Raw genomic sequence first — 27636 nt, 5'->3', positions numbered from 1 at the left:
TAGGTCAGTCATTTTTTGGGACCAGTTGAGGCAGCGTCTCTGTGTTTGGCAAAATATTGGCCTCTTGAGCTAAAATCAGAAGCCTACAATTCAGTGTAAGCAGAAAGCAAACACCACCCAGGTCAAAGAAGTGGCTCATCCCCCATGCCCTGGAATCTTACCCTGGTTATTTCTCGCTCCTGACTCTCTGAGGTAACCACTACCTTCAGTGGTATCTGTTTTTAAATTAGATCTATATATATATATAATCCATTACAGTAAATGATCTTTGTTGACAAGCTTCTTTCACTTAACATTTTTGTGAGATTTATCCATGTATAGCAGAGGTCTGTTTTTGTTGTGTTATTATTTATATATCCTACCATTGATGGAACTTTGGCTTGGTTCCTTTTTTTCTTTTTTGTCTAATAAGAATAGTGAGGTGAAGGCTGGGCAAAATAGGTGAATGGGATTAAGACATACAGACTTCCAATTTTATAATAAGGAAACCACGGGGATGTAATATACAGCATAAGGAATCAGGTCAATAGTACTGTAATTACTTTATATGGGGACAGATGGTGATCAATTTGTAATGTTTGCCAATATCAAATTATTATGTAGTACACCCAGAATGGACCTAGTATGCTACATTAACATATTTCCAAAAAAAATGGGGTACATGGGCAGATACTTTTTCCCTATACTTTTTCTTCCCCAAGCTGTACCTAGGAAATCTGGTGCTTTAATGAACTAGTACTTTACATATTTAGGCGCATCTGAGGTTTCTGAGGAAGGAGTGGAAGATGACAATGATGAGTTTGATTGGGAAATTGAACAGTCCCCCTATGAAGAGGTACCAGAAAGTGCCTTGAATCCGAACTGCCGCTATGGGTTTGGAAACTTGCGCTCAGGAGTGTTTCAGCGGCTGCAGGTATGTTTTTCTAAAAGACCTTGATATATACCAAGGGTTTGACCATTTGCATAGCTTAATTTCAGTTCTGCTCATACCTGGAGGTTTTTAGTCTCATTGTGCTTACACATGGAAGATGTCCTGGTACTTTCTTTTTTCTCCACTTCAGTTGTTATTGTAGACATGAAGTTTCCAAAATACAGAACAGAACCCCTCTCTCCTCATACTTCCTGAAAAGCTTTATGTTTTATACTTCGAAGAAATGAAAATTGTTTACTTGTGGCCTGATGTCTCTTCTGTTTTATATGTAAATGAAGCAGAATATTCTTGATGAGAAGGGGTTTCCGTCTTTTGATCGAATTGTTTAGTGTTTAGTGTACTGCAGGCACTTTTCTGTATTTACTCTTCGTGGGGTTTGAATGGAATCTTTTGTTAAAATCTGCTCTTTGGTCAGTTAGGCTGAAAAAGGAATGACATCACTCTCTTCCTCAGACAATGTAGGAAATTCTATTTCATGAATGAAATGGAAATTTTGGATTATTTTCTACTTTAGTTGTATTATAGAAAGCAATATAGTTGATGTCTTACTTAAAATTTTTTTAATTTACTTACTGAACTTTTTGGTCTAGTTTTACTTTTTTTTTTTTATAGAATGTCACATAATTGGAACCATGCAACATGTAAACATGTAGCCTTTTCCGATTGGCTTCTTTTTTAGTGATATGTGTTTAAGTTTCCTTCATGTCTTTTCATGACCTGATAGCTCATTTCTTTTTTTTTTTATTTCCTTTTCTTTTTCCTCTGACTGGAATAGAGCCTCAGCAGCAGTAAAAGTGCAGAGCCCTAACCACTGGACTGCTAGGGAGTCCCCTTAATTTTTTTTAAATGAAAGAAACATGTGATGAACAGTTTTTTATTTTAACTTCATTCCTTCTGGGTAGAAGATGTTAAACCTGCTTTGTATGTGGTTTATTATAATAAGACATATTTGAGTCTGCTAAGGAAAGGTAAAGGATCTATGTTTTTGTCCTACTTGTCCCTCTGTTTAAATTTGGAATTCAGGCCAGTTATTTGACCACAAATAAATTTTGTCTCCTCTTTGTAAAACAATGATAAATTTGCTCACCTACTTTATAAGGCTGTTTAGAAAATTTACGGAGATGTTACATTTGAAAACTCTTGAAAAAAAAAAAGATTATCATGCTAGAAAGACTTCTGCCCTTCAGAAATTTAAAATGCTCTCAAAACTTCTTAAAGGGAACAAAATGGGGGTTTACTTAAGAGCAAATAATACTAATGAGATATTTCATTCAAACACCTTACATGTTTTTCTGCTGAGTTATGGTTTCTCCGTATTCTCTCCCTAATCAAATTTCCTGGTTATCTCTCAGGTAGTAAGAATAGAATCAGGTTTTTTCTACAGCAGAAACTACAGTAAATGGACCTCAGTTGTTTGGCAGAGAGTAGTCTGTGGTTAATCTTTTGGAGATTACCTGTCTAAATCTATAAATGAATGAGAGAAGACTCCTGAAGGCTAAGGACAGATTGTACATTCAGTCTGAAAGTGCTTGTTGATGCGAAGGAGCTTGGTTTCTTCATTACTGCCGCTGTAGAGGAAAGAGCCTCTCAAGGGGTTTCTGCCACGTTGCTGAGAAGATTCAGGACTGCCATGATGTGAGCCCAGGCCAAGTCCCTGGGAGGTCAGAAATTCTTGTATCTGTTGAAAATGTTCACTAAGTTAGTAGTTTAGGTTGAGTTAAGAGAAAAGTTATTAAACAATATTCTTTTTATCTTTGAATGTCTTGTCTAATGCCCTGAATCTCTATAGATTCCTGTCTCCCAGCTTAAAAAAACATAAGCGAATCATCCTCACATTTTTGGAGCCCTCCTGTAGCTCTTCCTGACTGCATCCCTCTGAACCTTGCTATTATAAACAATTTGAATGCCTCTTGTCTTCAACAGAGGGAAAAACAAAATGCATTTGAGAAAATTCTAAAGGATAATGTAAATAGCAATACTATTAACAGTGCAGGTGTATTACCCCACATGTACAATGTAGGTATCACAAAAAGTTCTGAAACTAAAAGTTTTTTATATTGAGTTTGATGACATGACCTGATCAGAGCTGATGAGTTTTTCAATAATTAAAAAAAAAAATCCTGCTTAGTGTGCGTATTCAAAGATTTTGCAGTGGAAATAGCAATGAATTTAAATACGGTGTGCTGCCCCAGACTTCTTAGAGGGGATTAAGTAACACATGGATTGTAGGTGCACCATTACTTTTCTAAACTCTTTTAAGAGTGAATCCTGAAGCTCAGCCCTCTCTGGGGAACTTGGGTAGACCGTGGACCTCAGTGACAGCTAGTGGACAGTATCTGGACCTCCAATGACAGCTAGCAGCTGGTATGTGTGTCCCTGAGAGGCATTGGGCTGGGCTCCACATCACCATTCTGTCGTGGCCTTATCACTATTGTACGTGCATATTCTACCACTGGACAAACCAACGTGTAGTCTTTAAAGAATATTGTGTTTTCCCATATGGATTAAATGTGAGGTTTGTGGTGTCCTTCATGACAGTTTGGAAATGTCAGAACTTTTGAAAATCATGTGTGAATCAAGATGCCAGTAATTAAAGGATGCTGTCTTTGGGGTATTAAGGTACATGTGTTTTATGTGATTGTGCCACAAAAATCTTCCATAGCTTGTATTACTTACAGAGTTCAATTGCATTTATAGGTGTTCTGTTTGTGAGATTCATGTCATGTGATTAAAAACTGAGCAATCATGTAAGATTAACGTGTAAGACCTTTTTTTATGGATTGTAAAATAATTCTTTTTATTTTTAGAAATTTTATTTAAAAAATTTTTAAATTGCAGTATAGTTGATTTATGATATTGTGTTAGTTTCAGGTGTACAGCAAAGTAATTCAATTATACATGCATACATACATATATGTGTGTATATATATGTATATTTCAGATACTTTCCCCCTATAGGTTATTAGAAAATGTTGACTATAATTCCCTATGCTATACAGTAGGTCCTTGTTGATTATCTATATTTTACATGTGGTAGTGTGTATATGTCAGTTACCAAACTCTTAGTTTATCTCCACCCCACGTCATTCCCAAGACCTTTTTCTACTAGTAAAGGAGCTAGAGGAAACTGAGACCATTATTGCATAAATAAGAACTTTGAGAACATATTTTCTGTTTTAAATGATGTGCTTAAGAAACCACCATTTACAGATCCTCTGGTTCTGCCTTTGGATGAGAAAATATCCATAAAGTTTTGTTGACTCATATTTTATTAACATTTTTACAGTCTCTTCCCACCTACCCTCCATTAAATGAAATACAGCTTTATTTTTCTCTGATGATAAAAGCAATATATATTCATTATAAAGATACAATATAAGAAATAAAGTAAAACCTCATCCATAATTCCAGTACCCAGGTATCTTCTTGGGATTGAATTATTTAACCCTTTATTGGGGGATAGTGTATAGTCTTTCATGTTCATTTCCCACCAGCCATTTACACAGGGTTTGCTTGTGACTTCTGTATTTTATACTAATACTGAGAAGGAAATAAAATTATTTTTGCTGAAACAAATTCTCTGTCACCACCCTGCCCCCATACACACGTGTGCATGCTCACCCACACCGGCACCGCCCCCCCCATCCCCCCACCACACACACTCTTTCCTTTTTGAAATTTCTGCCAGCCACAGGGCGCCTTTGGAAAACTGCCCTGGCAGTTCCAAGTCAGGGCTTCTAACCAGGCTTCTGGCATCAATGGCTGCCAGCAGCAACAATCCTAGAGTCTCTGGACTCCCACCCAGCAGGCTCCCCGGACCACTGCTGCCAGCAGCCACAGGATGCTGGCCTGCCAGCCCTTTCCTTCTCTCAGCTACACTGGGGACCTGAAGCTGTTGTTTCCAGGAGACCTACTGGCCTGATGGGCACACAGTTCTTCATTTTCTCTCTGGAGAGTCTCTGCCTTCACTCTGCTGAAACTCACATTAGCCTTGTTTAGATCCCACATGACCTTTTCTTGGTGCTGCCCATCTTTAAATAGCTCTCCCAGTGCTGACCTTAGCAATACTTTCAAAATGAAAGAAAAACAAGAATCATTTTTGCCTTGTAGTGTGTCATTTCTCATCCTTTTCTCTTCCTTTCTCTTGTTTGACAGAGGCCTTAGATTTCACTGCTCCAAGCTAACTTCACTTTTTAGTTTGTTCCAGTTTCACACTCCCCACCCCCCACCATGCTGCCCAAGGTCTGCCTCACTGCCCCTCCTGTCTCTGTGGTTGAGGAGGTGATGTCAGGCAGGTGAGGAAGCAGAGGAGAGAGAAAGAGTCCAGGTTGTCCTGCTCAGGGAAGAGATATTTCTGAAAAATTAAACTAGAACTCTGAAAGTGTTTTCCCCTGGAAGCCTTGCGGCACGCTTGTAAACTCTGTATTGCGAGTGCTCTATTTCCAGTTTATTTTGAATTGAGTAAATTTGTGGGCTGCCCAGAGAATCTAACTATGATTTATAATCGTGTATCTTTAGGAAAATTCACTCCGAGCCTCCCAAAACTAAATTGTAAAAGAACTCTTGGAATGTAGATTTTTCCACGTTTGGGGATCTGTTTTTTTCCCCAGGATGTTTGTGCTCTGAAGTATTCAGATATTCTGGATGTGACTTCCAAAAATGAAAGAGCCCCTGGGCCCCTTCATTTTACTAGGATGTGCTTACATTAAGTTGGTGATGTTTTGTTGTTCAGTTGCTAAGTTGTGTATGACTGTTTGCAACCCCATGGACTGTAGCAGGCCAGACTTCCCTGTCCTTTACTGTCTTCCAGAGTGTGCTCAGATTTCATGTCAGTTGAGTCAGTGATACTATCTAACCATCTCGTCCTCTGCCACCCTTTTCTCCTTTTGCCTTCAGTCTTGCCCAGTATCAGGGGCTTTCCCAAAGAGTTGACTCTTCACATCAGGTGGCGAGGCACTCAGCCTTCTTTATGGTCCAGCTCTCACATCTGTACATGATTACTGGAAAAACCATAGCTGATGTTACTTTAGCTCAATGGACTGTGGTAGGGCTGAGAGGTTTTTTTTTGGAGTTTTTTTTTTTTTTTATTGCAGGAATTCTGATGGTGTGGAGAGTTCTGTATCTTAGTCTCTCCCTGGCAGATTCCATATGCTGCTGCTGCTGCTAAGTCACTTCAGTCGTGTCCGACTCTGTGTGACCCCATAGACGGCAGCCCACCAGGCTCCCCTGTCCCTGGGATTCTCCAGGCAAGAACACTGGAGTGGGTTGCCATTTCCTTCTCCAATGCATGAAAGTGAAAAGTGAAAGTGAAGTCGCTCAGTCATGTCCGACTCTTTGCGACCCCATGGATTGCAGCCTACCAGGCTCCTCTGTCCATGGGATTTTCCAGGCAAGAGTACTGGAGTGGGGCGCCATTGCCTTCTCTGGGCAGATTCTGTATAGCTGATTTCATTGTAGTGATTTTGCTGTGCCACAGCTGTTGACTTCAGGCCTGGGCATCAGTCACCAACCAGTCATTCTGTTTACAAGTCTTTTAACAGTTTGCCTTCACAAACCTCTACCAAGTTATTTCCCTTGATTTCTTTTCAACTAATAGTCTTCAAGCCGCTTCCAGTTTGCTTACCTATCCCTTCCAGTTGGTGGTGGGAATGGGGAGATTGAAGAAAGAAAAAAGAGCTTTAGAAATATTTTGTATTGTATGAGGTTTCTTCCCTGCATAATTCTAGTCAAAAGGAAAAAGACCATATGGAATGTAGGTGGTTTTACTAATACAGGTGTTTTTTGTAGAGCTGGGCTTAGGAAACATGTGGTAATGTTGAATATTACTTTGGATTAGATTTTTAAATTTTCAAGTGGAAATTATGTCTATTAAAATTGTCCTTAAAGATTCTTGTTAGGGATGAAAAGGGGCAAGGAAATAAGGACAGAGCCCAGAGTTGGCTTGGCCTTGGGGGATTGACTAAAAAGACTGCATTTCTCTTCAAGGGGAGTATTTACAGGGACATGAAAATTATCTAAGTTTTGGTTTGCTGACATGGCACCCCTGGCAGCAGCAGCTCCATCTTGGGTCTAGAAATTTATTTCAACTTGCCCTTTCATAATTTTTAAATCTCTGGGAGTAAATGGGGGAATAAATGGAGAATTAAATGTTCCTGTTTGCTTGCAGAGGTTTATTCTGTTCTGTTAAACAAGAAATCAAGTTTCATGTTAAACTTTTATAGCTTTAATCCATGTTAGTCAGTTTGTTGTAAGGATTAAATGAAATAATTGATGTGAAAGCTTCTAACGGGGCCTGGCAAATAGTAGATGTTTAACAAACGTTTGCTGGATTTGAATTTAAATGTCACAGGTGGTATAATGACTTATCGATCAATTAGATTCTTCTTGTGTTTGGGCATTTTGTACAAAATTAGATATCTCATGGCTCAAATAGGAGATAGCAATTATTCTTTCTTTCCTGGGTGTTCTTAGGATGAATTGAGTGATGTTATCGATATTAGGGATCCAGATTTCACCTCTGCTGCTGAACGAAGGCAGAAACGCCTGGCTGCTGAGCTGTCCAAGTTTGATCCTGATCACTATCTGTAAGTATTGAGTTTTATTTTTTAAGGTTTAAATAATTTACTTGAGATTGAGTATTAAAAAAAAATTTGAGTGCCTTTTTGACCATGTTGGGCATGTGCTTTTTGGACTCCAGAAATGAGTGATAGCTCACAACCTTAATTGACATTTAAATTAACCTACAGCTGTTATACCTTGGTGATCTTTGTAAGGTGCTACTTTTCATTACCTTATTTCAGCACACCACAGAATTCTTTTAGTGTACTTCTTTGAGTTTTTTGCTCTCCAGGCTTTAAAATAGTACACTGCATTCCTGAGAGTACATACCATTCTTTTCAGAAGACTCTGTTGTGATTAATGGTATATATGAATAAAAACACATTTCAGTTTCTTTAAGAATTTGAATCTACATGTACTGCATTTCTTGGCTGATCTAGGGGTGGGTTTTCCCAACACGTTTATCCACTAGCACCTGTAATTGAGGATCCATTTCAAATGAACAAATAACTGTTTATTGGGATAGGATATAAATACAGTCTCATTTTAAGTTTTGCTTAATTTCCCACCTGCATCAGTTGTGTCTTGAGCTATCATGTGTCTCTGTCGGGCTTATATTTGTTGAAGGAACAAAACTAAGGGGTGGGTAAATAATCACTTGCCTTGGAAAGACAGTGATGTGTCTCATTGATCACGAATAGCAGCACTTCTTGCAAGGAAGTGATTGTCCCCAGGCCTCTGTGAGTACTTGACAGCTTTCTTAGGATATCAGTAGTGTTTTGATATAGACCTCAGGTAATATTCTTCCCATACTCTGGGCCGGCAGTTCCTAAACTGTTACCTATGCAGCTAGTCCCTTGTATAGTGCTCTCAGCGTATCGAGTTCTCTTGTGTGATTATTTCAGTTTTCACAGCAGTGAGGAAAAGGGGGTTAAGGGACTCACCCAGGGTCCCACCACTGCTAAGTGACTCATGTGGGACTTGAAAAGAGCCCTTCCATTTGTCATTTTGTATTCCCTTTTCATGTACATTATTTCAGTTTAACTGCTGTTGCTCTTGTGATTAACAGTCTATCTCCTGTGACTCAGTGGGAGACTAATTGGAATGGCAGAAATATATCTTGTGATGTGCAAATGGGTTGAGTGATATGTGATGACGAATGGTGGAACTCTTCGACATCCTCAGGGAAGCTGTGTAAGAGTAGGGTGGGTTATATTTTGGAGGACATCTGAGAGATTCAACTCCATTGAATCTTACATTGCCATTTCTAATTACCTTTATCTCTCCAATTGTGATTTTAAATGTCCACTGAAGAATAATTTGAAGAAACCCATTTAAAATAATGCTGAATATTTAAATTGGAAATTTCATTGTCAGCAAATTTTCCTGGGCAAGCATGAAAACAGATTGAGCTTTACAAGACAGAAATTTTGAGTGGGAGGGAGCTTAATTAGCAGAACTGCCTATCTCTTCTAAAACTTCAAGAATAGTGATATGGCCTGAGAGAGTTAGGAAACTGGAATTTATAGTTAGCGGTGTGATATTAGAAGCAGCCCTTATTTTTCTGTATCTTCTGTGTCTTTATCCAGAAGCACATTTTCTTTAATAGTATGCATGAAATGTTTTTTGCATTACTCCAGGAAGGGTTCTTTTTACATGAGCGGTTTAAATTCAGTTTGGGGCAAGTTGGAGGGTGAGAGTCAGGAGGTAAAGATTCTTTGTGACTTTTCTGGTAGGAATGGTGGTGGTGGTATAGTCACTAAGTCGTGTCCGACTCTTTGTGACCCCTTGGACTATAGCCAGCCAGGCTCCTCTGTCCATGAGATTCTCCAGGCAAGAATACTGGAGTGGATTGCCATTTCCTTCTCTAGGGGATCTTCCTGACCCAGGAATCAAACCCACATCTCTTGCATTGCGGGCAGACTCTTCACCGACTGAGCTATAACGGAAGCTGATAGGAATAAGACCAGTTATTTGTCATTTTTGTTTTACTCTTTATTTATATTAGCTGACTGACTCTCCCAAATGTGTTGAATTAAGTGAAGTGCAAGTAAAATTCTTTTAAATTTTCAGTTAAAAATCACTGCTTATTTTGTTATTCTTAATGGTTAATACAGTGGAAGGAAAGGTTTATTTTAAATTCTTACCTACTATGAAGACAATACACTGCATGTATTATATTAAAATTTATATGTATATAATGGGATATGCATGCATAATACATAGTAGATTTTATATTAGCATAATACATGGTGTTTCCAAGCTGTTTGACTTGCTGTCACAAGTCATGATGTCTCTTCATGTTGTCAGGCTTTTCAGTAGCTTGCTGCTGCTATTGCTGCTGCTAAGTCACTTCAGTCGTGTCCGACCCTTAGCGACCCCATGGACTGCAGCCTACCAGGCTCCTCCGTCCATGGGATTTTCCAGGCAAGAGTACTGGAGTGGGGTGCCATTGCCTTCTCCATTGCAGTAGCTTAAGGAAAGCTAATTTAAATTTCACCCTAAGGCAGAACACAGTGAGGTAAATTGGCTATATACAAAAATTTATACATTCCAAAGGTGCATGTAAATGACTTCAGGTTATTATTGTTTTAAAAATCCTTTCTTGTAAAATCTGGGGGCCAGTGTGTGATATTTTCCCCCATAAGTTTTGCATCCCAGCAGAATGCTGAACATGTAAAGTTGATCCATTATACTTTTTGATTATCCATTTCTTGCCATTTTAAATTTCTTTTGGTATTATTTTTACAGTAAAGTATGTTGAAGGAATTTTGAAATATTCATTAATAGTCCTTCCTTTTTGCTTATTATAATTTCCATATTTCTCTAGCTGAGCCTGATTTTTATATTTTTTTCCTTCCCAGGCAAGTTTTTTTTTTTAATTGTTGGCATATATTTTACTTTAACCAGTTCATAAAGTCTCACTTATTTCCTTATTGGAGAAAATAAAAGGATTTAGTTAACATTCAAAATAACTACAAGATAAGAAAAGGGACAACAATGATTGTATAGCATTTGAAGTGCCTTTTTTGGGACCAAGAGAAGACCTTTTATTTATTTATTTATCTTTAAAAATTGAGGTGTAGTTGATTTATAATATTAGTTTCAAGTGTACAACATAGTGATTCGCAATTTTTATAGATTATACTTCATTTAAAGTTATTATAAAAGGCTGACTCTATCCCCTGTACTGTACAATATGTCCTTATAGCTTATTTATTTTATATATGGTAGTTTTACCTCTTAACCTGGGGAGTCATGTAAAATTGTAATGTTCAGCACTATACATTTGGTAAAGAAGACAATAGAATGATCAAGCTCCTGGATTTATTGAGGAGATCTCAAAATGACAAGTAGTAATTAGAAGCCTGAAAAGAAAGGTTTACCTCCTTCCCAGTGTGGTTCTTTATTCACAATAGCAACCGTCGGAAAAAACACTGGAATAAAATGTCACTTATTCGTTCTTTCATGTATATACTTACTTGTTCTACCAATATTTGTTTGAATGACTTCCATGTCAGGCAGTGTTGCAGACAGCAAGCAGAGAGTGGTGAATACATGGTAGCTGCCCTCATGGGGCTTACACTCCAGTGGGGAAATGAAAAGTATTTCTATTGTGATAAGTGTTATGAAGAAAAGCCAGGTGAAGGGTTTAGAGAGCAATTGGGCTATTTCCACATGTTTAAAATCGAATGCATCATTTTACCGGTAAAATATTCCTGAGTTTTATGCTTGATAGGATGCCGTTTATTTCATCCCAGTCACCCAGGTTGAAGGACTTCTCTGGTGGCTCAGATGGTAAAGCGTCTGCCCACAATGCAGGAGACTTGGGTTCGATCCCTGGGTCGGGAAGATCCCTTGGAGAAGGAAATGGCAACCCACTCCAGTACTCTTGCCTGGAAAATTCCATGGACAGAGGAACCTTGTAGGCTACAGTCCGTGGGGTCGCAAAGAGTTGGACACGACTGAGCGACTTCACTCACTCACTCAAGCACCCAGGTTGAAAACCTGGGATTTACCTTGGACTTTGTTCTTTATTCCACACTTTCAGTCAATCATGAAATTGTACCATTTATCTCTTTGTGCTTTGCTTCACTCCATCTCTTCCTGGCCCTCATCTGTGTCTGGCTTGTTGCAGCTGTCCCCTAACTGCCCAGCTGGCATTTCTCATTCCAGCCGTGCTCTTCTGCAGATCCATCAACCATAAAACCATCAGTGCAGTGTCTACTGAGAGTGAAAATGTGCTTAAGGTCTTACTGGGCTCTCCTTTGCCTAAAGCATAAACTCCTAACTCCTTAGCATGTATAGCATGTTATCTGGATGCTACCTGCCTCTGTGGCGTCTATTTGCCACCCCCTGCCCACATTTCATATGATGACAGTAATGAATGTTTGCATCTCCCCACCTGTACCACACCACTTCTCACACATTTTTCACTCCTAATTTCCCTTTGCCAGCTGATGTTTCCTCTTTTCTTGCTTTCCCTGAATAACTTTGACTTATCCTGTAAGGCTGGGCTCAATTGTCACCCTCTGGCATCTTCGCTTCCAGCTTGGCATAGAAGTGCTCATGTGTTATAGCTCATCTCATTTTTACCACATTGTTTTGTAATATTCTGTGTTTTTGTCTGTTGTTCCCATTGAATTGTGGTGCCCTGAAGGACAGGGCAAGAATCTTATTGGTCTTCTCTCTTACGCCACACAGAGAGGGCACTCAGTGAATGCCCAATGAACTCATGGCATTTTAAAACTTGAAAATAGTTTATTCTGGAATGTAGAGCATCAGTCAACCTTAGATATTGGGCATCACAAGGAATGAACCATTACTGTTTAGATGAGGGACTGTACTAGTGAGATTTTACTCAAAACATTTTTGAATTTTTTGAGGGGTGTGCATGAAGGTGGCAGAGATACTGTTTTACAAGAGGATTCCCCCCCTATTATTTTTCCTCCTAGGGGGAAAAACAGCATCTTTTCAGATGGGCTCTTCTATCCTTGACTTAAACATCCTTGGTGCTCCAGCTTTCAACACCCTTTCCTCTCATGTGGCCACTTCACCCTGGGTGTTCCGTCCTTTTCTTTCACCTCAGTAACTGTGTGAATGCTCAGGACTTCTGTGTGTCTCTCTTGAGCACAGGTTTGCATATGTGACTGCCTGGGGGACAAGGATACCTCAGATAACTCGTCCCAAAGCAGAAGCCGTTCCCTCTCCAGTCGAGTCTGTTAGCATCCTGTGTTGCTGTCTCTGCGGAGGGCACTGTGGTCCACCTAACTGTCCAGGCCAGAGTCCTGGGCAACAGCCTGATCCTGAGAGGAGCTGGCACTGCGAATTACTCCTTCAAGATAATTGCTGTTCAGTTTTGTCCAATATGTGCTTTATTTCCTCACTCATAAAAATGGAATGTTTATATTGGTTAATAGCTTGGATTTCAGATTGAGACTTAAAGGTGTCCAAATCCTGGCCCCACTTCTCACCGGTTCTTTGACCTTAACCCTGATACACAGCTTTTCTAGCCCTCAGTTTCCACTCTTGTAAAAGGGGAGTATTGATAGCACCCGTTGCCTAATGAAGTGGTGTGGGTATTCAAGGAAATAATTAATGAAAAGCACTTTAGTGCAGTGCTTGCCACATCCAAAGAACTCAGTAAGTCATCTGTGTTCTTTCTAATTTTAAAAGGATTTCAGTATCTCAGTTGAAAGTCTTTAAAGTCTATTAAAATCTTTAAAGTATTATAACTATGAGCTAGAAAATCCAGTGTATCAAAACCACCAGTGTCTTGCGGTTCTAGTTACCTGAAATATCAATGAATCTTCCACCATAAGTTACACTTTCTGTCATTCTTTTCCAATTTCCAGCCTTGAATCTAAGATGGTATTTGTGCTGTGGGTGCTGTGGTAAGTTGCTTCCATTGTGTCCAGTGCTTTGTGACCCGTGGACTGTAGCCCCCCAGGCTCCTCTGTCCATGGGGTTCTCCAGGCAAGAATACTGGAGTGGGTTGCCATGCCCTCCTCCAGGGGATCTTCCCAAGCCAGGGATCAAACCAACGTTTCTTCTGTCTCCTGCATTTGCAGGTGGTTCTTTACCACTAGTGCCAGCTGGGAAGCTGTAAGACAGCATCGTTTCTGAATAAGTGTCTTCAAAGAGTTTACTTTGAATGTAGCAGTTATTTTTCTAGTTGAAACTGAGAAAGTAAAGTACAGGAAAAGTAATTTTCTGTTCTCTATGAAAGCTCCTTTTATCTTTTGCAATAGTTTTGACTTAGGGTCTATAGATATTAGCATAGCTAAATGAAATAGATTGCGTCTTGGAAGGAAACATGAGTGCACATAATAAAAAATGAGATGTGTGTGTGTATGTGAGAGAGAGACCTCTGTGATTATGTGGTATCCTAAATATTCTCATGTGTTTATTTTTTGTTGTTGGTGGTGGAGTTAAAATATTTATTATAACCTTATGAAACTTTGTAATATTTGCCAACTTTGCACAAGGCCTAGTCTTCATGAGCATTGTGTGTTCAGATTTGCTTCATCCCACATAACTGTGGTATAGGACATAGGACTTTAGAGGGGACTGGTCTTCTCTGTACTTTCTTTTTAAAAAGATCACAAATGTCAAATATCCCTTTAGTCTGAGGGATCCCTTTACTTTTCATTTATGATGATTAGTAACCATGGTGAAAGTAATAGCAGCGCTCAGTCTTGCCTTGAAATGTGCTTTGAATTAGTCTATATTTCTAGTACAAATATGATGAATTAAGGTAAAATTTTAAACAGTGAAAACCAGCCCGATTATATGTAACAAGCCCCTTCATATATATATATATATATTTTTTGTTTGTTTGTTTGTTTGTTTGTTTTTCCAGAGCTGACTTTATGGAAGATGAGGCAGTTAAACAGGTTTTGGAATATAATCCTTGGTGGACTGATTTATATTCAGAAATGATGACCTCTTTGGGAAAGAGTCAGGAGGAAGAAAATCTTGCTGCGTTAGGTAAGAAACTCAAAATAAGACTCATTTACGCACTGCCTTTCTTAAATACACAATTGTAATTGTCACATGGAATGAAGATATTATTTTGATTTGCTAATTTTGGAAACAGGAGCTTCACCCGGGACTGGGAATTGCTACACAACAGTTATACTTATTTGTCTCAGAAAATTCTTTTGGAATATGTTTTACTTTTGAATCATTGGGGTTCTTTAAAATTTCTTAATTTTTAAAATATTTTTATCAAATTAGGGACATTAACATACAGGACATGTGTAGTTGTTGAATAATCTGCTTGTGGGATCTGAATGTTCCTCTGTGGTAAAGGTGTTTGGGTAAGATGATGCTGTGAAAGTGCTGCACTCAATATGCCAGCAAATTTGGAAAACTCAGCAGTGGTCACAGGACTGGAAAAGGTCAGTTTGCATTCCAATCCCAAAGAAAGGCAATACCAAAGAATGTGCAACTACCGCACAGTTGCACTTATCTCACATGCTAGTAAAGTAATGCTCAAAATTCTCCAAGCCAGACTTTAGCAATACGTGAACCGTGAACTTCCTGATGTTCAAGCTGGTTTTAGAAAAGGCAGAGGAACCAGAGATCAAATTGCCAACATCCACTGGATCATGGAAAAAGCAAGAGAGTTCCAGAAAAACATCTATTTCTGCTTTATTGACTATGCCAAAGCCTTTGTCTGTGTGGATCACAATAAACTGTGGAAAATTCTGAAAGAGATGGGAATACCAGACCACCTGACCTGCCTCTTGAGAAATCTGTATGCAGGTCAGGAAGCAACAGTTAGACCTGGACATGGAACAACAGACTGGTTCCAAATAGGAAAAGGAGTACGTCAAGGCTGTATATTGTCACCTTGCTTATTTAACTTATATGCAGAGTACATCATGAGAAATGCTGAACTGGAAGAAGCACAAGCTGGAATCAAGATTGCTGGGAGAAATATCAATAACCTCAGATATGCACATGACACCACCCTTATGGCAGAAAGTGAAGAGGAACTAAAAAGCCTCTTGATGAAAGTGAAAGAGGAGAGTGAAAATGTTGGCTTAAAGCTCAATATTCAGAAAACGAAGATCATGGCATCCGGTCCCATCACTTCATGGGAAATGGGGAAACAGTGTCAGACTTTATTTTTGGGGGGCTCCAAAATCACTGCAGATGGTGACTGTAGCCATAAAGTTAAAAGACACTTACTCCTTGGAAGAAAAGTTATGACCAACCTAGATAGCATATTCAAAAGCAGAGACATTACTTTGCCAACAAAGGTCTGTCTAGTCAAGGCTATGGTTTTTCCAGTGGTCATTTATGGATGTAAGAGTTGGACTGTGAAGAAGGCTGAGCGCCAAAGAATTGATGCTTTTGAACTGTGGTGTTGAAGAAGACTCTTGAGAGTCCCTTGGACTGCAAGGAGATCCAACCAGTCCATTCTGAAGGAGATCAGCCCTGGGATTTCTTTGGAGGGAATGATGCCAAAGCTGAAAGTCCAGTACTTTGGCCACCTCATGCGACGAGTTGACTCATTGGAAAAGACTCTGATGCTGGGAGGGATTGGGGGCAGGAGGAGAAGGGGACGACAGAGGATGAGATGGCTGGATGGGATCACTGACTGGATGGATGCTAGTCTGAGTGAACTCCGGGAGTTGGTGATGGACAGGGAGGCCTGGCGTGCTGCGATTCATGGGGTCGCAAAGAGTCGGACACGACTGAGCGACTGAACTGAACTGAACTGAACTGAATGGTGAGAAAAGACCAAGTTTTCCATCCCTTTGTCTGTTGGAGGAATTTGATAAGTTCTCCCCAGTTTTTTCACAAGTGGTTTCATGTGGAAGCAGGACTAGTTATCTTCCTTTCTGTATCTTACAAAGAGCAATTTTTACCAAATAAGGCTGAGCTAGGGGGTTTTATGAGCCACAAGAGATGATTGGCTATGCTTAACATTAAGCCAAATATTATACACAGAGTTGTAGTTTTAGACAGGCATTTTATTAATGGGCTTCCCAAGTGGTGCAGTGGTAAAAAATTTGTCTGCCAGTGCAGGAGACACAGAGATATGGGTTCAATCCCTGGGTTGGGTAGATTCCCTGGAGTAGGAAATGGCAACCCACTCCAGTAGTCTTGCCTGGACAATGCCATGGACAGAGGATCCTGGTGGCCTATGGTCCATGGGGTCACAAAACAGTTTGACATGACTGAGCACTCACACATACACACACGCATTTTATTAACACCTTTTCTAAGTGGGAGGTTGGTGTGTTAAGTCTGTGAATTAGAATAATAACAATTTCACATAGATCAAGAATAGTGGGCTAGTGTTTTCTGTTATACTGATTTGGCTTTTAATTACATATTAAAAATACCAGGCCTAGACTTGTGTTGCGATACTCACTTTGCAGTATATGCAGATGTTGAATTTTAATGCTGTACACTTGAAAATTATATAATAAAAATACATGTATTAAAAAATCCATCCTATGTATTATTTGAGAGCGAACAATCTTACTTTCCAAAAAAAAAAAAAAAAACAATTCAGTGTTTAAATGAAAGGAACACACACACACATGCATGAAATGGAATATAGAATCTCCTCACTCCAAATTCCTTTTCCTGAAAATAATCACTGTTAACAATTTTGGGTATTTTAAACACATATACCCACATCTAAGCCTTTGCTTTTAGAAGTTTATACACATGGATTCATATACACTCTTTTCTCACTTTGCTTCCTTTATAGTATATGTTGTATATCTTCCATCAATGCTTACAGTTCTACCTGAAGCTTTTAATACCTGCCTAGTGTTCCGTGTGTTTTTGTGTCATAACTGGTGACTGTTTGGGTTGTTGACTAGTTGTGGACATTCGGGGTGTTTACATGTCTGCAGTGACCTTCTTTGACCACTGATTCTGAAGAAACTGTTGCTTCACAGTATTTTAATCCTCTGCATAGAAAGTCAGTAGCTTGCTATTTGTTCTATTTCTAGAGCCTCGAAAGAGCCTATCATATAATGGATACTCAACAAATATTTGTAGAATAAAATAAATATTGCAGTAAATATTTTTGTAGTTAGGTTTCATTAGAATTTAGGTGGTCTCTACCAGATTGAAAAATTGCCACTATAATTTTTTGGAGTTGAGTCTCCCGTACAATGGAAACTTATTTGTAAATAATGATTCTTGTTCCATTGTTTTCAGCAAATCCTTGGTTTTATATTTGATTTGAGTTTAAAAATCTTTCAGAGACTTCCTGTATCATTTAGGGGAATTTTCAGGCATGGGATTGCTAACATGATTTATACGCCATATGGACCTGCTCAGAAAGTTTGTTCAGACTTAAATCGTCAGTGCTTTCTATTGGTTTGAATCAGCTCGCCAGTTTTGGTGTGGTATCTTACTGAAGCAGTCTGGGAAGGAATTGGTGGTTGTGTAGTTTTCTGTCCACAAGGGTGAGCTAGTTGCCTTAAAAATCGAGATGGTATTTACCTTTAATTTAAATTTTAACTTGCTCTGCTTTAATCGATTGTAGTGTATTCTAGGTCCTATTTCCTGTCTCAGCTGTTCTCTATGTATAATTTTAACAAAAGGGTAAGTCAGTTGGTGCCTTTAACCACTGTCCCTTCTGAGTCTCTGTGGTGTGTAATCCAGAATGGTGCTTCAGACACATTCCCAGCCCATTAAACTGTTACAGTGATTTATTCTCAGAATCACTTTTGAAAACAACAAGGGCATGTGATAAAGGTAGAGGAACTTGAATTCTGTGTTGTACAGATGGTACCTCTTGTAAATGTGCTAAGTAATGGTTATACCTATGAAAGTCGCTCAGTCGTGTCCAGCTTTTTGCCACCCCATGGACTATATAGTCCATGGAATTCTCCAGGTCAGAAGACTAGAGTGGGTACCCTTTCCTTTCTCCAGGGGATCTTCCCGACCCAGGAGTTGAACTGGGGTCTCCTGCATTGCAGGTGGCTTCTTTACCAACTGAGCTATCAGGGAAGCTTGGTTATGCCTAGGATATAAGGTAAATAGGGGTTCAGGGTTTAATGCCCTGCTCCTCCACAGGCTGGCTTTGTGACTTTGCAACTGCTCTGGGATGCTGTGGAAATCCTGTATCTGCCTCACAGAATTGTCATGAGGATTGAACTAGACCATTTACTTAAAATCTTAGCATATTAGGTGTTAGAAATTATCAGTACAGAGTAAGTCAATGGCAGGAGAGCCAGGAATTGACTGGCTTCCCTTTGAAATGACAGTTTTTGTACATTTACATGGCTTAAAGGGCAAGTTCTTTGTTAACATGATTCTTCTTTCAGTTTTTTTTTCTTGTTCAATTTTTTGAGACACTCAGAATTGGAGGCACACATTGAAATGTGTCGAACCAGGCTCAAATAGGAGAGAAAAGAAATAAACCAAAAAACGAACTTTGAAGTTCTCAGCTCATTCAGGCAGCATGCTGCCACTGTAATTTCCCCCTTCCTCCTCTTCCTCTTATCCCCTCGTTGCTCCCAGGCCTTCTTTCTCTCTGTCACTGCAGGGTGACGTTTCCAGCAGACACAACAGTGCAGGTGAGGGGTGCGTCTTGGATTCCTCCTCCTCGTAAAGCATTAAGCTGGATTGTTTTGATTTCCAGATAAGCCTGAGGTGATAAACTTTGTCCCCTGTCTTTGCCTCGGTTATGACTTTTGTCATATTCATCGTCACTCTGAGTTACAACACGGAGACTTTCCCTGCCATCTTCAGTTCTATAATGATCCGGATCTCCCTCCCCAAAGGCTTGTAAATGGAAGTGTTAAATGCAGTGCTCCCACTGAGCTCTGGTTTCATGAGGATGAACTGACCACATTTCCCATGGTGTGTCTCAGCGGTTAATCTCAGCCCAAGAATCTTGGCACATGATTGCTTGTTATGACACCGTGTAACACTCATAGTCGGTGAACTTCCTAGCAGGGACATCCTGTTTGGCACTAGTGTTTGCGGAGCTAAACTGTCAGCATCAGCCCTGAAAGCTACAACACTGTGGGGCTGCCCATTTGGGCCAAGAGTTTGAGTGCAGTACATTTTCTTCTGATTCCCTTGATCTGTTTCCAGAAAGTATACAATGGAATAGGTTTGCATTTCTCTGAGAGGAGCCAGATCATGTATGATTTGTTGACCCACAGAGGACAAGGATGTTTGGGAAGAGAATTAGGCAGCAAAGAAGATTTAAAAGTAATAAAAATAGATGATGTTTGAAGTGAAGTAACAAAGTCACTTTCCACTTTGGTGGGAGCCACTTGGCGGTCTTCAAATGTATTGATGGAGTTTCTCATCTCGGCAGGTGATCTTCGGCCATTTGCTTCTGCGTTAAGGCACCAGTTTCTTCCCCGAATAGAGCCCGAAATAGGCTTTTGTTTGACTGTAGATTATTTGTTGTTGTGTGCTCAGTTGCGGAGTCTTATCTGACTCTTTGCGATCCCCTGAACTGTAGCCCAGCAGGTTCCGCTGTCCGCAGGATTTCCCAGGCAAGAATACTTGAGTGGGTTGCAATTTCCTCCTCCAGGGGTTCTGCCCGATCCAGGGTTTGAACCTGCATCTCCTGAATCTCCTGCATTGGCAGGCAGATTCTTTACCATTGAGCCACCTGGGAAACCCTGTAGATTGTTTACAGAAGTATAATTAACCAAAATGTTACGAACTGGATAGCAAAGCTGCTATGTCGTGTAGCTAAAGTCACATGAATGCTTGACAAATGTTAACTGTGGTGGCAAGCATCCAAGTATTATTGGTACTGTGTCTGTAGTTATTTGTGGTGCTTCTCCTTGGTTAGACCTGACTGTGTGCAAATCTCCCCAAGTTTCCCTTTGGGTGATATGATTTATAGCTCTAATGTGAAAGGCCTGGGGGAGCTCAGACTTTTGGTTTCTCTACTGATTTCCTGGTTTGTTGTTATTGTTATTTATTATTTCTGGTTTCTTTGCTTGAAGTTCAGAATTTAAATATTTCTGTGTATTATTAATGAACTACTTAGGCTGAACTGGAACTCAAACCACCCAGGAAAAGGTGGTTGTGTTGTAAGGGACGGTTAGGGGCACCCAGCATTCAGGAATTTGGAAGAGTACATTCAAGTCAGCCTTGTGTGTACAGTCACAGAAAATTATCTGTGATGTATGGAAAGACTTATCTGTGGGTCATATAACGTCAGAGCTCATAGTTCCCAACTCAACCTTTACAAATCGTTGAATACATACAGGTGTGATGACTTAGGAGTAAGGAATAAATGTGTGTGTGAATGATTTGGTATGTTGTTCACTGGTTCTGGGCACGCTTACCTTGTGATTCAGAATTCCATGGAAGCAGAAGTCTTTCTTAGCCAGCTAGGATCTAAAGGCTTTTCTCTAGTGAGATTCTATTGTCATGATCACCTGGCACTTTCCTATTAGCTAAACTAATGAACGTCTCCAAAACTGTACCTAAGGGAATACCTTCTCAGGTGTTCTTGCTGAGTAATAGGGGTCTTCAAATACTTTGTCGGATATGTGTTCTTCATGCAGTGAAGAAATGTTCCTTTTTATAGTTTCCTCACATCAGACCACTTTAAGTGAATGGAGAGCTTCTCTTTAATTGAAAAATCTTCATATGAGCCCTGTAATGGGACAGTCAACACCCAGTTGATCTGTCACATGAATTTCTTTTTTAGAAGTCAATCTTTTTTGTTTTTTTAGAAGTCAGTCTTTAAAGTGTGCTTCTCGTAACTGTGTTATACTCACCTGTATTATTAAACTTTAAAATATACACATTTCTTTTTATTGCTGGCCAGCAAATTAAATATGTTCATATAGTTACTTGTTTATGTAAACAATGCTTGTACAAATACATTGAATTTTTTTAAAAACATCGACTTTTTAACATGGCTGAAAAAAATAGTGTATGTCATGTCCTGTCTTTTTTTTTTTTCGTACTAATGGTATTTTAGTAAGTAAAGGAATATTGCTTCTAGTAATTTCATGTAAGGGTATTTAAGATTTTTTTTTCCCAAAAGAACAGACTGCAAAAAACTGCTGGAAGGAAACCTTACAGCAAAAAAAAAGCCATCTTAAACTTAAGCCTCCTAAGAGTATAGACATGAAAACGATATGTGAAAAGGGACCATTATGCGGGAGTAATCATATTCTTTTCCTTCGGGCTTTTGCCCAGTTGTAATGAACAGAAGGGCAGTCTTTTGTTGAGCAGAGACGGAAAGGCTGGGACTTAACTAGCTATCAAGAGAGTGACTTGGGAATATTAAAAAGGTGGTTTAATAATTTTTGGTTTCTGAGAAGGTGTCAAAAACACGTGGCTTTTATTAACTCTTCTCCACTAAGAAGAGGCTTCCTGAGTTAAAACTGAGCTCATGCCCTCTCAGCTAGTGGCCAAGTTTCCTGCCTTTCTTTGCCCCGGATGTGTTTGTAAGTCCTCGATGATAGGAAGTGAGCGAAAGTTCTGTGTACACTTTCTGGATCAATTCCTTAGAACTTTGACATTGGTTGGAAAATTTTAACCTGAAACAGCATCTTATACCATAGATGAAAGTGGAGATGCTGATACTCACCCGTTCTGGACTGTTCACTCCAAGTAGTAGTGTGAGAGAGAAACTTCTGTCTTACTGAAGCCACTGTATTTTGGGTCTGTCTGTATGTACATTTTATATGCCTATATGTGTGTGTGTGCTAAGTTGCCTCCGCCCTGTCCAACTCTTTGTGAGCCTGTGACCATGGGGTTCTCCAGGCAAGAACACTGGAGTGGGTTGCTATGCCCTCCTCCAGGGGATCTTACGGACCCAGGAATCAGATCCATGTCACTTGTGTCTGCTGCATTGGTAGGGGGTTCTTTACCACTAGCGCCACCTGAGAAGTCCTTGGTAAGGTGACTGATATATAAAAAGAGACAGTGTCTCTCTCTTCTGTTGATAATTTATTGGGAATGGGAAAAGTATTGTATTTTCAGGTGACAAAAACCTAAAGTGCTTGGAAGTAGTATTTAGCAAGAAAAGCAGCAGATCTATTTGATAAAGTTGGTGGTTCAATACAGTAAAAAAGATGGCTTACTGAGCAGACTGTGCTCGCACAATTAACTCCTCATCTGTAATAAACCAAAATCTGAAAATACAAAAAAGTAATTTTCAGATAGATTATAGAGACTCCATGGACAATTCAGGAGTTGGAGAAACCTTATTGAAGGCTATAAATTCACAATCTGGTAAAAAAAAAAAAAAGACATATTGGACTACACACAGACATAAATCATTCAATGACCTAAGATCCTCTAAACAGAGTCAGTACAGAGGCAGTAGAGATGACTAGGGTTTGAATCCATAATAGACAAGTTCTTAAATATTTGACAAGCCATCCAGAAAAAAACTGGGCAAAACATATGGGTAATTTATAGGAGAGCAAATCTAAGTTGCCAAACAAATCTATGAAATAATGTTCAGAGTTTAGCAGCTAGAGAAATACTAACTGAAGTAACAGTAATATGTCACTGTATTAGTTTCCTCTTGTTGCATTCCAAGTTACCACAGATCAGAAACAGAGTTCTGATTTGGCTGTTTTCATGGGTCAGGAGACAGGTATGGAGACCCTGATACCCACCTGTCCTGGATTGTTCACTCCGAGTAGTAGTGTGAAAGAGAAACTTCTGTCTTACTGAAGCCAGTGTATTTTGGGTCTGTCTGTTACAGCAGTTTAGCCTGTCCTGACCTGCATATAATGGACAATTCTGAAACCTGGAAAAAAGGCTTCAAAGTTATTTTGGCATTACTTTGATATTCACTGGCACTGGAAGCTAAATGTTCCTCATGACTGAGTTGAACCACTTTTAAAATGAATTTGAAAGTGGTCTTCTTATGGGGCATGGAAGGAAAATGAAGAATTAATTTGTAAGGGAAGAGATTGATGACACTGACTTAGAGGTAATAATATATCTAGATACTTAACGGTATATCTAAATGCTTAGAAGCTGAGGTGGGGGTCCTCTGCTCAGGGTCTTGGAAGGCTGGAGACAAATATGGCCATCTTTTCATTTTCAAAAAATGGGTGTTTACAGCTGTATTCCTTTCTGAAGCTCAGAGTTCTTTTCTAAGCTCACATGATGGTTGGCAGAACTTGATTCCTGCGACTATAGAACTGAGACCCCCATGTTCTTGCTGGCTTTCAGCCGGGGTGTCACTCTCAGATATTAGAGGATCCCACAGGTCCCTGCCACGTGGCCCCCTCATGACATGACGTCTTATTTCTTCACGATTGGCGATTGGCGGGAGAGTCTCTGCCAATATCAGAACATAGTCATAATAATCGTAACAGTAACTGTCCTATTGCTGTTGCCATATTCTTTTGAATAGAAGCAAGTCACAGTTCCTGCCCACACTCAAGTGATGTCTTATTGGGGGTCATTTTAGAATTTTTCTTACCACCATCCTTTCATATCCATTAAACTGAAAATGGTTTTTAAAAAAGCATTTATGGCTGGGAACAAGCAAGAGATATGCTTAAGGAAGGGAACTTCTGTCCATGACCATTACAAAGGAGAGATGTAGCCCTTAAATAAAGTATCTCTAAAAACAGATAAATTTTTTGACCCAGTACGTCTACTGTTGGGGATCTGTTTTATGGAAATAAGGCCTCCAGTATCCAGTGACATATGATATGACATTTACTGCAGCAGAAGCAGAGTGCATGCCCATCAGTAGGGGGAGTGGTTGGATAGAGCATACTACACCATGGACTATTCTACTCCTTCACAAAATTAGCTAAGTACCAAGTGACTTGGGGAGATTTCCTGGAGGTGTCATTGAGTTAGACTGGCTAGATGGAAAAAATTAATCTGATTCTCTGGGGAGGAAAATGTATCAACTCCCTTGTATGCATGTTTGTGTGTCCTTATGGTTGTAAAGAAAAATATGATGTGATATATACTAGGTTTTTTTTAACATGGAAAAAGTTATTGATGAGGATAAAGGGTGCCAAGCAGAAGAAGAAAAGGAAACATCCTCTTCCAACCAGTCTAGTATGTGTGGTATAATCATATTTGCATATTTATGTAAACCTTTGTATAAATGATATTTGAAAAATACTATATGCCCTTAAAATTGACTAATACATGGGAATACTTCCATTTCTTTGTTTAGAACTTTCAAAGTGAATAATATTTACAGAGTGTTCCACATGTTTTCTGTTATCAAAACATAATTATCTTATTTTTAAAGTCAATAACTGTCATTTAGCTGTCTTGAGTACAGAACTGTGTAGCAAAAAAAAAAACAAAAAACAGAGCCAGTGTGTGGGAGGGGTCTGGAAATAAGGAATAGATATTGTTTAGACATTTTTTTTCTTTTTTTTTTTTAGCCCTACTAGAATTTGAACAAATACATAGCTGTTAAAAAAATTGTGAAGTCTAATTAAAAAGTTGTTTCCATGTCCAGAGTTTAATAATTTTTCAGTTTCTATAATTAAAGTTCTAATTTTGACAAATCTGTCTGCAGTGGGGGTTTTACCAAACAGAATGGAACATCTAAGTTTTAAATGCATCTTCTTCTAGTGTCTTTTTCTGAAGAAGAGAAATATCAGCTGCGAAAATTTGTTAATAAATCTTACCTGCTGGACAAGAGAGCCCATCGTCAGGTGTACTACAGTTTGATTGATATCCTTCTGGCATATTGCTATGAGACCCGTGTCACCGAAGGAGAGAGGAATGTAAGTGCCTGTGTGTCTGTGAACGTTGGCATAGACTGTCGTACAGAGTAAACTGTATTAAGGTCATGAGTGAGGCCAGTCCTGTTTATTTAGGGACACTTCGAACTGAGGTGCACAGGAGTGTTGGTGATGGGTGCCAGCATGAAAGCATAATGCTTTTTAAAGATTTATTCATTTATTTATTTTTGATTGTGCTGGGTCTTCATTGCTGCGCATGCTTTTCTCTAGTTGTGGCAAGCAGGGGCTACTCTCTAGTTGAGGTGTGCAGCCTTTTCATTGGAGTAACCTCTTGTTTCGAAGCACGGGTTCCAAGGTGCTTGGACTCAGTAGTTGCGCCTTGCGGGCTCTAGAGCACAGGCTCAGTAGTTGTGGCTCATGGGCTGGCTTGCTCAAGGCATGTGGGATCTTCCCAGACCAGGAATCGAACCTGTGTCCCCTGCATTGGCAGGCGGATTCTTACGCGCTGAGCCACCATGGAAGCCCCAGCATAATGCTTTTATCTGGTCTTTTTTTCCTTCTTTCTTGGCATTAGTCTCACTCAGTAGCAGAGTGGGGAAGTAAAGCTGAAGGTAGGGAAGAAGGATATCCTGAGCTCTCATCTCTTTTAGGAGATGAAGTGACCAAATGAGACAGCTGTTGCCACATGGCACCTGACATTTGAAAGCGGTAAACTTTACCATTTTTAGTCTTTCTCTGAGCTGTCTATTAACAGATGTAAGGTATAGTATTTTGTACAAAAAGGAATGTGAGCGTTTATCTGCAGGTGTCCCTCAATTTAAATAGTATTTGTACTTCTGAAAAATTGTTTGTAAATCACATTTTAAAAACCTGAATTTTATCTTTTTGCTATTCAGTGAAATCCTATTGCAAAAGTAAATCTTTTTGTAAAGTAAGGATGATCTTACTTTTTAAGATGATCTTTTAAAAATATATATACAATTATATTGTATCTCTTCTTATACCACATTTAATTCTGTAAATGAAGAGCTGAATTTCTTTCTCACCTATATCACTGATCGTATATATATGTTTTTAAAAAAGGCTGGAAAGCCAGAAAAAAAATCTTTCCAGTTAATGTGTCCCTGTATCTATTGATAATAATTTTTGCTCAAGGGGTAATACTTGAAGTGTGCATATGCTTCCCTGGTTTTTATTTATCTATTAAATTAAAAAAATTCTTTAAATTGGCATAAAGTTGATTTACAGTATTTCAGGTTTACAATGTAGTGATTCAGTATTTTTATATATTTTACTCCTTTCAAAGTTATTATAAAATATTGGCTATATTTCCTTGTGCTGTACACTGTATTCTTGTATCTTATTTATTTTGTACATAGTAGTTCATCTCCTACCCCTATCATATCCCTCCCCCCTCCTTCTTTTTAAATTACACAAATAATTCATATTATTGTAAAGGAATACACAGGAAGAAAATAATTAAAATTTCCTGTCATCTCAGCTATCAAAGGTAGTCATTGTTACAAGGAAATATTTCTCTTTTTGGCTTCTTTCATTGCACACATGTATTTATATTGGGTTGTAATGTATGTACTATTATTTAACCTGCTTTTCTCACCTACTTAACATCATAGCATTAGCATAATATTGGGATAAGGATTTGATATATGTCAAGTTTTTTTGCTGTTGGGATTCTGAAAATTTCAAAGGTGACTTTTGAGATTTGTATTTGACTCCAAAATGAGTATTGATTTAGTGTATTAAGTGCATACTATAACTGAAAATGGATTTTGTTCCACTAATCTTTTTAGATTACCACAGTCAGAGAAAATGTTTTCTTTGACAGAAAAAATAGCTCCATATTGCTTGAGAAGATGAGTGAGAGTGTTTAGTTATGCTCAATAAAATTTTGCATTTTTCATTCTTAGATTCATATATTTGAAATCACGAAGTCTTGCAACTCCAAGGTCTTCTCTAGACTGTACTTATTCTTGCAGACCTTTGAAAAGCCAGCTTCTTCAGCAGCTTTTTAAATGGCACAGAGAGTACTTTAACATTATCTTTGAGTCTTTTAGTAGATTACTTATGAAATATTTGGGAGGTAAGTAACCTAGTTGAGAAGGACAGAAATTGAGCATGCATTGCTTTTCTTTAGTTTCAAAGCCCTTGCTTATGTGCTCTTGTGTTCTGGTACTCTTATCAGTGCAAAAGCTTTACTTTATAAAATTCTGAAGAAAGTAGAGACTTGGCCTTTGATCACCTTGACATCAGTACAGCCATAGACACTTCTTAGGTTTTACACATGTCAATACTATTCATATACTAGTTAAATAAGTGGATATAATTGTTTTCTTTATAAATGACTTTACCTCTCATATGACACTATCCTTTTCTTCATAACAAATAAAGGTTGAATCTGCATGGAATATCAGAAAATTGAGTCCAACACTGTGCTGGTTTGAGGTACGATTTTTAGTTGCAGTTGTT

At 38.9% G+C, this 27636-nt stretch overlaps 1 protein-coding gene across 1 annotated transcript in view; it reads left to right on the top strand.

Annotated features, from left to right (window-relative positions):
• Nucleotides 1-27636, top strand: part of SHQ1 (SHQ1, H/ACA ribonucleoprotein assembly factor) — a 98067-nt gene that overhangs the window by 8033 nt on the left and 62398 nt on the right. The window contains exons 4-8 of the mRNA XM_040246379.1: nt 753-913; nt 7403-7515; nt 14352-14479; nt 25037-25191; nt 27559-27612. Of these exons, the coding sequence (XP_040102313.1) occupies nt 753-913; nt 7403-7515; nt 14352-14479; nt 25037-25191; nt 27559-27612 (611 nt within the window). The remainder of the gene's footprint in view (nt 1-752; nt 914-7402; nt 7516-14351; nt 14480-25036; nt 25192-27558; nt 27613-27636) is intronic.

The sequence above is a fragment of the Oryx dammah genome, unplaced genomic scaffold (assembly GCF_014754425.2).
Source record: "Oryx dammah isolate SB20612 unplaced genomic scaffold, SCBI_Odam_1.1 HiC_scaffold_9, whole genome shotgun sequence".
Classification (NCBI taxonomy): Eukaryota; Metazoa; Chordata; class Mammalia; order Artiodactyla; family Bovidae; genus Oryx; species Oryx dammah.
Note: the sequence above shows the minus strand (reverse complement) of the source record. Positions and strands in the feature narration are given on the sequence as shown.